A 13,921-nucleotide genomic window follows, 5' to 3' on the forward strand; every position below is an offset into this window, starting at 1 on the left:
CAGGAACTAGAAACTATTAAATGGGGGAAATTAACCACTCACAGTAAAGGTGGAAGCCCAGAGAAAAAGGGGTTTGTCTTTTATGGTTTGTACTTTGTAAGCTGTGGGTGTGACTCAATTTCCTCACCACCCACATAAAAAAGGTTGCCACCCAATCACTGTTTTTTCTGTCCCAAACCCCTCCCCTTTGATTTTGGCTAGGAGAGACCCTAAGAAAGACTGCCCTTTCTGGACGTTGCCGACTGTGACATATAAAAGCTGTTAGCTGCTCCTGTAGCCAGCAGCATTCAAACCTTGCAGACTTTTGCTCTCTCAGAGTTTGTAATAAGACACACTCCTCTTACAAGAGTTCATACTACAACCTAGCAAAGAACTTTAAATTTTTGGAAGAACAAAATATTCATTTTGGCATTGTGCAGAGGTAAGCTATTTAGCTCAACAAGTTTATTTTGCATGCATTGATTTTAAAGTAGCTCACATTTTTTTTTTTTCCTTTTAGAAATCAGATTGGATGGTTATGGTTCTTTCGTGTGTTTCTCTCACTTGGTGTCCATATGTGTCTGGGAGACATTATCAGCACATTCTCTGCTGTTACCTGTGATGCAATTTTTCCTTTTCACTCTCAAGACGAATTTTAATTCCTAAAAATTTCCCTCTGAAAATACATATGCAGCAATGCACCCTGTGGTTTAGGCATTTGGGACAAATGGTTCACATTCATTTTAGGTTAGTGGTCATGCTGTTAACTTTTCTCTAGCTGTAGGAAATGCCTCTTAGGAATCTGCCTCATAACACCAAGCAAAACGCAAAGAGAGTGCTATATACAGGTTGTCTCCTAGGCTTTAAGTTCAACATGTGTTTGGATTTTTTTGGAGAAAATCAAATCAAGCAATGCTCCGAAACAATAACTTGTAAATCCATACTCTCTGGCCCATGGCCCCCCCCCTCCCCGTTTCACAGACCCTAATTCTACCTTTCTGATTTAAAGCAGAGAGAACTCGGTGGCCTGTCCTCCACCCTCAAAATGACAGCAACCTCTGCCGTCAGCAGCGCGCTCCTGTTCTCCCTTCTCTGCGAAGCCAGTGCTGTTGTCTTACTCAATTCCACTGACTCATCCTCGCCAACCAATAATTTCACTGATATTGAAGCCGCTCTGAAAGCTCAGCTCGACTCTGCGGACATCCCCAAAGCCCGGCGGAAGCGCTACATTTCGCAAAATGACATGATCGCCATTCTTGACTATCACAACCAGGTTCGGGGCAAAGTGTTCCCACCGGCAGCAAACATGGAATATATGGTAAGAGGACTTCTTCTGAAAGTTCTGAGTGAGAATGCTTCATGTAAATTGTACTTTAGAGGAACCTAAAGAGTGTTTATACGTTATGAGATACGGGGCATTGTTTACACAGAAAAAGGTCTGTGTGCCTGGTAATCTGAAGCACTGTTCCCTTGTAGAACTAAAGGGCAGGGGGCCTACTTATCTTTTGTGAGTTCCATCACCATCGGTGAATCGGGTCTTATATAAGAAACATAGGTAAAAAAGCGAGGTATGTTGACTGGTCATATTCAGAAGGTCCATTATTTAAGGAAAAATTCACATGGAAGATTTGGGGGGGTCTTTGTTTAGCTAATAGTCATATTTATCAGTTAACACAGTTCTTGAAAATCATTTTTTCAAACTGTACGTTGCGTGTGCATGATTTATTCTCTGGGGAGGTGTCTTTTGCCTTTCTTGGACACAGCTCTTTCTGAGGCTCGTCTACTCGCATTCTCAGGGAACATGCTGACTCTTCCCTCCCAGTGATTTAGTGCTGTGCCGCTCAGATAGCAGGGAGGCCAGTGTGCCCTTACTTGCGTGCTGTTCCAGCTTGCTAGGGACACATTCTTTGGTCTCTTAAAATAGGCTCTCTGTGTTTAAATCGTTTTACTTAGAAAGTTTTTTTTTTAAAAAGATGGTATTCGTAGTATAGATGTCTTTTTAAAGTTTATTTTTGGTTTTGAATTTATGCAAGGTTATGGTTTAAATTCCAGTACCTTCCAAGAGCACAGCTTGGAGCCTATTTAAGGCAATGAAGACCACCAAGATGGTATTTCTAAGATGGGGTGGGGGATGGCGGCACCACTAACAGCTTTTCATAAGCACTGACCTACAATTTGGGGATTTCTATCAGATTATAAATTCATCTCTTTTATTCAAGTAAGCTTTTTAAGTTTGACTAATTGCAGCTATCAGTGTCACAGGGAAAACAAAGGCTGTGGAATGTAGGAGAGTCGTAGTCCATAGGAATGCAATTTAGACTCTATAAAAATGCATGTTCCTTGGATTTGTAAGGAAAGCAGAAGAGAAGATCTAATCAGTCTTAATGTATAAGGGGAAATATAGCTTCGTGATTAAGGATATGAGCTCTGGAATCTAAGCGTGTGGGTTGGAACCCCAGTCCTGGATATAAGCTCAGTGAATTCACTACCTCATTTACTTTCATCACCTCTAACATGAGGATAAAGGGAGTACCTGCCACCCAGCGTTGTTATGAGGAATGGAGGAGCTGAGCGGTGGGGCAGTTAGAACAGAGCCTATTGCAAAATAGATGTTTAATACACATTAGCTTTTATGGGTTTCCTTGAACTTCTTGTGAAAGGTGACCAGCAAAAACCTACTCAAGATCTAAATGTAGTAACAGTTATGCACATGGAAAGAAGAGAAACAAATATGTTTTCAAAATTACCCTAAGTTATGGAGTAATATGCATACGATTCTGTGTGAGCTCAAAAACGAGTCACGTCCTGACTGCGGGTTTAGGGAGGGGCCACGTCGCCATGCAGACTAAGGTGAGACTCAAGACAACTGAACTGGCTTTAGAGACAAGCTCGTCTGGGTTGAAATCCTAACTCTGCTGCTTACTTTATTGTCTTGTGAAAGTTCCTTAAGCGGCTGAGACTCAATTTCCTGATCTGTAAAATGGGAATGATAATTTACATAAGAACCCATTGGTATATAATGCAATTCACTGTTTTAATGATGTGGAGGGAAGAGGGACCATCATGAATAAAGGCATAGGTGGGGTACAACACAGTAGAAATAGATTGAAGAAAGTCACATTTCTCTAGTTATATCTTTCCCCACTGATTAAGAATTAATTCATTCCACATGTTATTTATTTAATTGCCTCTATGTGCCAAGGACTTGGTTAATTGTTTCCACAGATGACCTCATTTGATAGCTCACATTTTCCCAGTGAGGTTAAGATTGTGATCTTCATTTTACACTTGAAATCACTGAGACCCAGAGAAGTTCATGCATAGGCCAAGGTGGTAAGGATCATTATCTATATGGAACAGGATCACTGGGATTAGCATTTAGGTCAAAGCCCATGCTTGGACTGGGAGCATGTATTCACTTAGATCTAGCAAATGTTCCACTGGAGGAAACCCTGGAGATGCCAGGATATCTTTGTTTCCTTATTTAAATTGCCAGCAGAAATCCTATAGCATTCATATTCTATTTGTCATTCCCTTCTTATTTGTTTTTCAAATACAGGAGCTATTACATACAATTTATTTTTTAAGAACCAGGTACAGTGCTGGTTAGGTGGTAGATGTTGTATAAACCCTCCTTAACTCAGCAGAGTTAATGAGAAATAGTAGTTAGGACAGTTAAGTCTTATAAAGTAACATATGACTGTCTCAAATTATCCTGGAAACACTGCATATAGCCCTGGCCGATGTGGCTCAGTTGGTTGAGTGTCATCCTGTGCACCAAGAGGTTGTTGGTTTGATTCCCAGTCAGGGCACATGCCCAGGTTGCTGGCTTGATCCCCAGTAGGGGTGTGCAGGAGGCGGCCAATTGGAGTGGATCACTGTTCTGCTCTTGAATCTATGTTTCTCTCTCTCTCTTCCTCTCTCTCTATAAATCAATAAAATATACATTAAAAACAAGCACCATAGCCTATATGTCTATCATATTGCTCTCATCAAAATCAAATTGGATTTACAGTTATTTGTACATTTCTTGAAAACTTCCTCATTTGAAGCTTTCAGGGTGCTGAGTCTATATTTAGTCATCTTTGTATCTCTATTTTTAAGTAGCATTAATTTTGCTATGATAGTCAGCCTTCCATATCTATGGGTTCTCCAACTGTGGATTCAACCAACAGCACATCAAATATATTTGAAAAAATCTGTTATGTTGTTGACATGTACTATGTAGTCAGACCTACAATGTATAGACTTTTTTTCCTGTAATTATCCCTTAAACAATACAGTATAACTATCTACATAGAACTTACATTGTATGAGGTATAATATGCAGTCCAGAGATGATTTAAAATATAAGGGAAGGTGTGCCCAGCCCAGCCGGTGTGGCTCAGCAGTTGAGCATCGACCAGGATCCAGGAGATCACGGTTCGATTCCCGGTCAGGGCACATGCCCGGGTTTTGGGCTGGATCCCCAGTCGGGAGAGTGCAGGAGGCAGCCGATCAATGATTCTCTCATCATTGATGTTTCTCTCTCTCTCTCCCCCTCTTCCTACCTTTCTCTGAAATCAATAAAGATATATTTTTAAAAATAAAAAAATATATATATTTATAGGGGGTTGTGTAGGTTATATGCAAATACTAGACCATTTAACGTAAAGAACTTGAGCATCCATGGATTTTGGTATCTGCAAGGGTCTTGGAACCAATCCCATACAGATACCAAGAGACAACTGTATTATTTATGTTTTAATATAAATTTTATCATCATTTATAATAATATTTTACCCCATGCACCCAAAATAAAAGTTTTGCATACATTCAAAAAAAGTAATACTATAGATAGAGCTTAAGATATGCAAGTCAAACTTCTTTCCTCTTGGCTTCTGTTCTCCACTTAGTTTATTGAGAGATTTCCAGAGCTCCTTGGACACCAGCTGCTTTTCATTCTTCCTAAGGGCAGCTTAAACCATGACTCTAAACCACAAACCACGCTAGTTTCTTAGAGTAAGAATTATCCCCCAAAGAATGAAATTGCAAGACTCACACATGGAGTAAAATTTGTAGGATATTCTTTGAGTCCAAGTCAATTGAATAAATTAAATTTAGAAAATTTGAAGTCCCTCCTTGAAAATATGGGAGCCAAAGATAACAGAAATCTTTGTCTTTAAAATGTAAACAAAACAGTAGAAAAGAAAACAAAGAAAAAAAACACCTCGCTACATAATTCAGTATAATACACTGCTGCATAAGATGATGTAATAAAAGAGGTCCAGATAAATACCATGGAGAAGTTAAAGAAAGAAGTGATAATCTCTAGTTGGCAAAATCACAAAGGCTCCGTGTAGGAGTGGCATTGAGTCCATGGTCAGGAAGGGGCAGGCTTGGTTGCTAGGGTATGTAAAGCAAGGCTTGAACAAAACTGCCAGGAGAGAAAAAGCATAGTCCATCAACCAGATTTTGGGGGAGTTTGAGAGAAGTTTGAGGATCACTTAATACAAAAGTGTTCCAGAGACTGTGGAGGTTTGGAACAGAGTCAGAGGTGCATTTGAGGAAGATGATCCTGACAATTGATGGAGTTCGATGGGCAGTGGCAGGAGAGGTGGCAACCACTGAGTCAGTGATGCCATTTCTTTAGGCACAGATAGGGAGGAGCCCGGCACCTACAACATCTGCACACAGGGACAGGTGGGAGCAACCAACTGGAGTGTAGTGTGTGAAACAGCAGCCGTCACGTCTAGTATAGAAGGTGGAAAGGCAGGTGAGGGGCTGCATAAGATAAGGGTAGATATGAACTGAACAACTTAAAACTGAAAATAAAAGGTGTAATGTGTTTTCAAGAAGCCAAAATAGCTATATTGACAGTATGGCCTATTTCATTTGTTTGGTGCCTGCAGATGCTATTGGCAGAGCTAAAGGAACACGGTTTCCTATGCTTTTCTGGAAAAGAGAAAAATACTAGTTACCGAATCACAGCAGGTAGTAACATAACAGAAAGCATGGCTGAGTGAACGAATGGAGAATAGATTACTCCACCCTCGGAAATAGCCAATAAACTATTTGCCTACAATAATTTATAACTTGGAAATAATGAAAAAATTCTGATTTCATTTATTTGGGCCTCATGTAGAGGAGAATGTAGGTAATGTAAATTGTGTGTGGGTTTTTTCTTCATTTAATAGTTGACTAAACACTTGTGATGTTCTTAATATTTTGAAAGAATAAAAAATAAAACAAAATATTGTCCCAGATGGCACATTTCCTCTCACTTGGGAAGGATAACTCAATTTTCTTGTTATGAACATGAGAAATTTGATGTGTCTAACCTAAATCTTTTCAGTGAATGCTTTTGTGGCCACTAGAAGGCCTCCTGAGAGCGGCTGCCAGCAGCAGGGAGCTGAGAGATCGCTGACAGGAGGCATCTATCCAGCTCTCAGAACTCCGAATTCCTGCTCTGCATGGGGAACCTTTCAAGTGTCTTGGCTTCGAATGGACACTGGGCACGTTCTGCAGGAATTTTCTCTCAAGGTGCATGTTGCTTAGTATCACTTGGTGTTGTATACGAATGTTCAGCTCTCCATGTATGGAGCCAGCTGAAGGAAGGTTAAGAACACTTGGCTTGAGACCACTTGAATACAGGCTCCAAGAAGTGCAAGTGTAAGCACATGGCCAGGATGCGATTCAGGAGGTCACCATGAGGTGAAAGACAGAAAAGCTGACTCACACAGAGGCCACATATATGGTGACCCTATTTCCCAATATTCAACACTGCTTTATAATTTTATTTTTTTTAGTGGCAAATTATACTTGACCAAATCCAACAGTGCAGGGAAAGAATTTTATTGGATTCCTGCTGAGTATTGGTAGAAGGCAGTATCATTCCCGTTCCTCAGACAACACTCAGGAAACATCCCTGGGGCAACTGAATGGAGCACTTCTGGGCAGAGCGCAAAGAGCTCGTGGCTGCGGTGCTCCCGGGGGCAACGATCATTCAGCACTCAGTCACTCATCCGCGATGTCTGTCGGGTGCCTGGCACTCTGCTGAGCGCACTGAATGGGGAGCCAAGAGACGCCTTTCCTCAGCAGGACCCTGAGCAGACGAGTGAGCGGGCAAAGCAAGGAGCTGAGTGCTAGTGGCTGCTTCAGGTCATGCAGGGTGTACCTGGATTTGGGAGGAGAGGCTGGGAAGGCCTCTAGAAGAGACCGATTTTGAATATTAAGTATGAAAAATAAGTGAAAGTTACACAGGAGGGAGTTAAGGAAAGAGGGAACGTGCTGCGGGCGTGAGAGCGAGCCCCGAGGCGGCGCGGTGCCGAGGGCAGGGTGAACGTCTGTGCCGCTCCGACGGTGTGTTAAGGAAGAAGTGACGTTTGATGAGCTTGCGGAAGGCACGCGGAAGCCTGTTTGCGTTTTCCCCCCAGGATCAAAGTTAGATAATTAATTGACGATTTTAAGCAGGGAAGTTATATCATTAATTTGCATTTCAGAAAAATCATCTGGCTCCAGCGTGGGGCAGGGAGAGAGTATAGGCCGGGAGCACAGTTCAGAGGTGGTTATTTCCTTCGTCGGTCTGGGTGAGCGACAGTTGAAGCCTCAATAAAGTTTAAGGCCATAGGGACATGACAAAGTAAATTTAGGGATCAAATCAATAGGAGTAGGTGATTTACATGACGAAGCCATCAAGGCTGCCTCCATCTGTGACTAGGACAACTGGGCTTTCCTGAGTTGAAGAGCGCAAAGTAAAGAGGGGTGTCAGGGAGTCTATAGGTGGCTGCAGGTGTGCCACCCAGGTACACACCCACCGACAGGTTGAAAAAAGTAGCTAGCGTGTAGGAGGGGACATTCAGCTACTATGAGGATTTTCAAAGGGTGTGCCGTGGCACACCGGTGTGCCGCAAGAATTTTTAAAACATGCAGTACCTGACTATTTAGTCAGAGGCCCTGACCTCTTTTCCCTTAGATTGTCAAATAAAACAATGACAACAGCCAACACAGCAATAAGCTGTCCAGTGTGAATGAATCACAATTATACCTATTTTTTTGTCAGATCGGAAAAAATATAATATATTCTCTGGTATGCTGCAGAATTTTAGTAATTGGTTTATGCGTGGCATGAGATGAAACAGGTTGAAAATCGCTGTTGTGCTACAAAGAACTCTGGACGGGCATATCTTTGCTAATCAAAACGCACCCCTTTCCGTAAGGGGTAGGGGGGTATCATGGAGACAGCATGGATGGGTGTTTTTATGTTGGGGAATCAACTCAAGAATTTTTGCAAGAAAGCTGCATGTAATTTTTTTTTTTTTTTTTTAAGAATAAGTGCTGAGGCTTAAATGAACACAAATTCAAATCTGTTTCAGGGGCCTACATCGTACCAGGCCCATCGAGTCTTTCTGACACATTAAGAATCAAGTCTTTCTGGAAACTAATCAAAAAATTTCAGAAAAATAGAAGTTGACTGGTCTGGCTGGTCTGGTGTCCTGAGTTTAGAATATCTGAAAACCATTCAATAGTCAGTCAGTGGCTATTGAGATGTTTAATTGTCTATGAGAATTTCTTAGGAATGGTGGGGAGGGGCAAAGAGAAGAAAGACTAAATAGCTTAAACTGGTCAAGAAAGAAAATGTTTGGCACAAAATATATCCTAGAGTGAGGTTTGGAGGGATGGGGTTTCAATGTTTCCAGTCTGTGCTACCCCTACTGTCTAAAATCAGGTATTAAGCATTTTTTTGACACAAATATGAAAGAATGCCTAAAAGGCTGTGTTTTCAGACTAAACTTTTCATGACTTAAAATTTCACACCACATACTCCAAACGGAAACAGTCCAGAAATGTTATTTAAGGACACATTTTTTTTCTCCTAAAAAATGCATCAAATTCTTATTTCATAATTTCATAATTTCATTAAATATGAACAGTCTACCAATCATGTCTCTGCATTCCAGGGAGATCAAGTTTTCGGCAGCCTGTAGGTAGGTGGAAAGGCATTTGATTTCTTCTGACAAGTGGGCAATGGCAAGATAGGGGTTTGCATGTGTATCACAGGAGAGCTTAACAATCAAGAAATCAGTTTTTGGTTATTGTGACACTGGGTTTGGGGGGAAAAATTAACCACACGTGAAAACATCTCCCTGGCTTGTCATTCCAGTACTGATGGGTGTTATATTTCCCCAGAGAGGAGGACTATTGCTAGAACCCATCACCAAATGGTCTTAAAATTTAAAGATACAACATAGGTGAAAGAGGGATTTAAGTTGGGGAATTAAAAAGTTTTAAAACTTCTAAAGTGTTCGGTAAGTTTTATCTTCCACTGTCTGATGTTATTTTCCCCTGGAAGCAGGCTCCTTGTTATCTATACACAATTCTGCTTTTGATTATTCCGTCGCCTTAGGGTTTGCCTGGCCTCCCCTTATCTGATTGCGTGCTTAGTTGAGATTAAAGCTTGATGTCTCTTAAACTTCCAGCTGCCAGATAATGTGATCAAAGGGCACCTCACTACTTCCCATTTTAGGCGGCTTTCGCGTTCAGCGACACCACTACCACCCAGGGCCTGAGTCCCTAGCACTAAGTATCTATCACTGCATATGCCCTTGTGCTGCTGGAGCTGGGCTCAGCGCTCTCAGTCACTGACTCACCAGACCTTCACCACAATCTTGAGAGATGGCGATGGTTCTCATTGAGAGATAGGAGACCTGAAGCTTGGAGACCATAAGTAAGTTGGCCAAGATCAGAAAGCAAGTAAATCAAAATGGTAAGAACACAGTTCTGTCTGACCACAAAGTCCATGCTTGGAAAGACTACAATACGTGCTCCCCTTCATGTGTTCATCTCCTGCTCTAGGAAATTTCCCTACATGCATTGCATCTGAGGACATCACTGAATACTAGAAAGTATTTCTTCATGTGGAATCGAACCTTGCTCCCTGCACTCTTTCTTGGACACCATATGGGGAAAGTCTGCATTATAATAGTCCTTCAGGTCTTTGAAGGGTGTGAGCACCGATGTCTTAGACCCCTGACCCTAGTCGCCCAGCTCTTTCTTAGCCTCCAGCCTTTTTGTGTACACGCCACTTCTAGCATCCAGAGAGCTATCAGGGAAGACTGCACAAAGAGATTTGCTCTCTGAAAATCCTGGAAAAGGTAGGAGTTGTGTCATTAAGGAATTGGAGAATCGAGGTACTCCCTCACCCCATACTCCTGGGAAGCAGTGTGGCTCTGGTCAAAGACAACCTGGTTGTCTTCCCTGGGTTCCAGCACGTGTGTGTTATTCTGACAGTGAGGCGCTTGGAATTGATGTGACATGACCAGCGCAGAGCAAATGTGATAACACATTTGTCTCCATTTGTTCTGCTTCTGTGGATACATCCTAAAGGGAGGGTGGCAGATTTGGTGGCTAAAGTCTCCTGCTGATTCATATCAGTCTCATGAAGTAAGTCATGTGTAGGCAAATGTGTGTTTTAAATACAACTTGAGGTTATAATGAGAAGAGATTGCCTTACTTTAAAAATTTTTAAATCTCTTTTTTCAAGTTTTTTAGACTTTCAGGAAGTGATACAGTTCTTCCACAAGTTGCTTTTGACACCTCAGTTTACAAAGCCATTTAGTGTTCCATGATGTCTAAATGGGCACTATGAATACCATCTGTTATGTCTGCATTTGTATCCATGCAGCACAGACTACATGTTCCCTTCACTGGAACTATCATTCTCAGAATGAGTGAGTGACATCTGCACAGCAGCACACCGGACTGTTTTCAACCCCTCTCACCCACAATTCCATCTTTCATGTATACACAGCAAACATCCTCACAGAGTTTGGTCCTCAGAATGTGTGAAAGTGAGATACTTCCTTGAAGAAATGTTATTTTTATTTTTATCAAACCTGAATCAATAACAGATCAGAGCTGAAAGGAAGGATACTAATGTAGTGCTTATAAAATGAAAATTAACAGACATCAACCCCCTTCTTCCAAAGCTCCTCACGTGGTGTGTGAGTGGGTGCGGAGAGGGGAGAGTAGGAGTGGTTGAGGAGAGAGGAGGCCCAAAGTTCTCTGTGATCAGAATGACACACACCAAATAGAGCTTTAGACAACGTGTTAACCAGAAGAGCACAGAGCCACTTTGTAGTACACATTCCAGGTCCCCAACTCTGGTCCAGAGGTAGGCTAGGCATGTCTTCTCAAAAGCTTCCCCTGGAGATCCTGGTATAATTTCCCAACAAAACTGAGCTGAGAAAGGTATTTTGTTGCTCAAATATCCACTTATTTATCAAGAGACTATATACTGAAATGACTAGGCTAAACCAAAAGAAGAATCACACCAGTGATAATTTCTATATTATTACAGAATTTCACTGAATATTCACTCAGCACCTGTCTCCAGAAAACACCACGTGGGCATTAAGAGTGAGCTACAGATGTCAGCAACATGGGACAATGCTTACATGGGAATGTACTTGATTGACTAAGGACACTTCAAAAGAAACAAACTTTCAGTAGCACATGATTCTTTCAGAGCTACTTATGTAATGCATTGCATACATTATCCTGGGGTGGGCAAAAGTAGGTTTACAGTTGTGAGTACGTGAAACAGTTTATTCTTGTATTATTATTTATTAAAATTGTATTATTTATTTGTATTATAATTGTAAGCCTCCTATATAATAATGAATTTATGTAACTTATTATAATTTTCAAATATTTACTTATTTTTTGGTAGTGTTTTTTGTTCCCTGTCTCTTCCCTAAATTGTAAGGCAGGGTCCATGCTAGTCCTGCTGACAGTGGAATTCACAGTACCCAGTGCCTCCCAATAAATATTCACTTACTGGCTGCCGAGATGAATGAGCTACCTAGGACCCTATTGGTTAGTATGGAAACTTGCATTTCTTGCACTTTCTATTGTTGAGAACAAAGCAGCCATCCGCATGTGGTAAGTTTATTGTAAGGAGGTTTGAGACAAACGTCGTCCAGGGGGACTATTCCCTGCTATGTCCATGGATATTAAGTGGGAAGAAGACACACCTGTGCAGGTGGAATGGTGGCAATGACACCCTACATCAAAGTTCATAAACTGCAGGCCCACCAACCACTCTAATTAGTAGGTATGTTTAATTTGCTCTGCATAGTATTGAACTGTACAGAATTTTACATTTTTAAAAGTTCACTGCCCATGTATAAAGGCTGATACATTCCACGTGTATATCCGGATTTCTAGATTATCCTGAAAATGGTAAGGTCTGGAGACACTGGGCCCACTTCCTACTTGTCAGCAGTCGCTTAGAGAGGAGAAGCCTCTTTGGGTGGGGCAAGTTCTCTCATTTCTGAGTCTCTCTGTCTCTCTCTCCCTATAAGTGTCCAGAGGTCAAGCTGCTTTGTCATCTTATACCAAATACTACTGTAGTCATCTTCATTACTAGACCATCCCCCCAGCGCAATCATTTAGTTTGATTATATTTATGGAATTTTGGCATTTTCAAAGCACTTGGCTGAAGCACGGTTTCACAGTTAGCCACGCATAGATTTAAAGCACTGAACGTTTTCCATTTTTTCCTAATCACCAATCTTATTTAAATACTCTTCTCTCAAATTCTGAATTCTTTTTGCTTCTATCCATGCCTTCATTGTACACATGAAGCACTCCCTCAGTTAGCAGTCTCTTTCTGTGCTCCAGATAACAGATGATGGTGGCTTTGACCAGGTGTGGCAATAGTGGTGATGATAAGTGCTTATCTTCTGGGTATACAGTAGTTTGAAGGTAAGATCGACAGGATTTGCTGGTGGAGCAGATAAAGGAAGCACAAAGATGACCACTAGATTTTTAGCCTGAGTAATGCAACAGCAGCCTGTAAACTTCTTACATAAAAGGTCAGACAAGTAAATATGTTCCACTGAGCAGGCCTTGTGGTTTATGTTGCAACTACTTAACTCTGCCTTCCTGGCATGGAGCTGCCCTAGATCTATATAAACAGCCAATGGGACAGGTTGGTGACCCCTGAACTAGAAGAAAAACAGCCATGCCATTCACTGATAGGAGGAAGACTGCAGGACTTGCAAGTTATATGGGTGGGGAGTGGGGCAGGGTCGTGAATATGTGGAGCTCAACTTTGGATACGTTAGGTAGAGGTTTAAAGCAGCTAGGTAGATAATGTAGTTTGGAATTCAACCAGAGGTTTAGAGATATAATTTAGAGTAATAATACCACCAGCATATAAATGGTATGTCAATCCATGAGATTGGTGGGGATTATGTAGGCAGTGACTACAAATGAAATAGGAGAGAAAGAGAGAGGGGGAGAGAGAGAGAGGTGGATAGGGCCTGAGCCCTGGGCCCCCTCCAGCACGTAGAGGTCGAAGGGATGAGGGGGAACCAGCAAACACGGAGAAGCAGCAACCAGAGGTCAACAAGCAAGTATGGGGTCCTGAGGCCAAGGAATGGGGTGCGTCCAGGAGGAGCATGTGACCAGATGTGCCAGAAGCTGCCAGTAGACCAAGGAAGTTGGCAACCAGGAATGGCCACAGATTAAGCTGTTGGGTAGACTGGAGGTGGGGTGGGGAACTCTAGGGGGGATCAAAAAAAAGAAAAACTGGCAATTCTCAATTAAGACAACTCTCAAGGAATTTTATTGTTATAGGAAGGAGAAGAATGGTGCAATAGTTGGAAGATGGAAATGGGTCGAGAAAGGATTTTTGGGGGATGTTTTTAAGAAATGTGTGCTGTTGGCAAAGATCCCTTAAAAAAAAGTGCACTTCACATCATGTCCTTAGAGAAATTTACCTTTCTCACCTACATGCAAGGTGGCACTCATGTCACCTGAGGGAAGTCTTCATTATCTGCTTTTAAACATTTAAAAAATGCTTCGGACCCCGTTTTGATATTTTATGACAGAATTTGGTTCCGTATTTTATAGTTATTTTTGTGGCTTAAGGGAATTATTTTAATCAAGTTCCTTT

The 13,921-nt window shown here is 41.6% G+C and overlaps 1 protein-coding gene across 1 annotated transcript in view; it reads left to right on the plus strand.

Annotated features, from left to right (window-relative positions):
- The first annotated feature begins 257 nt into the window (after nt 1-257).
- Nucleotides 258-13,921, plus strand: part of PI15 (peptidase inhibitor 15) — a 29,548-nt gene continuing 15,884 nt past the window's right edge. The window contains exons 1-2 of the mRNA XM_081117411.1: nt 258-421; nt 989-1,297. Coding sequence (XP_080973537.1) covers nt 1,025-1,297 — 273 coding nt within the window. The 5' untranslated portion in view covers nt 258-421; nt 989-1,024. The remainder of the gene's footprint in view (nt 422-988; nt 1,298-13,921) is intronic.

The sequence above is a fragment of the Miniopterus schreibersii genome (genome assembly GCF_964146895.1).
Source record: "Miniopterus schreibersii genome assembly, chromosome: 17".
NCBI lineage: Eukaryota > Metazoa > Chordata > Mammalia > Chiroptera > Miniopteridae > Miniopterus > Miniopterus schreibersii.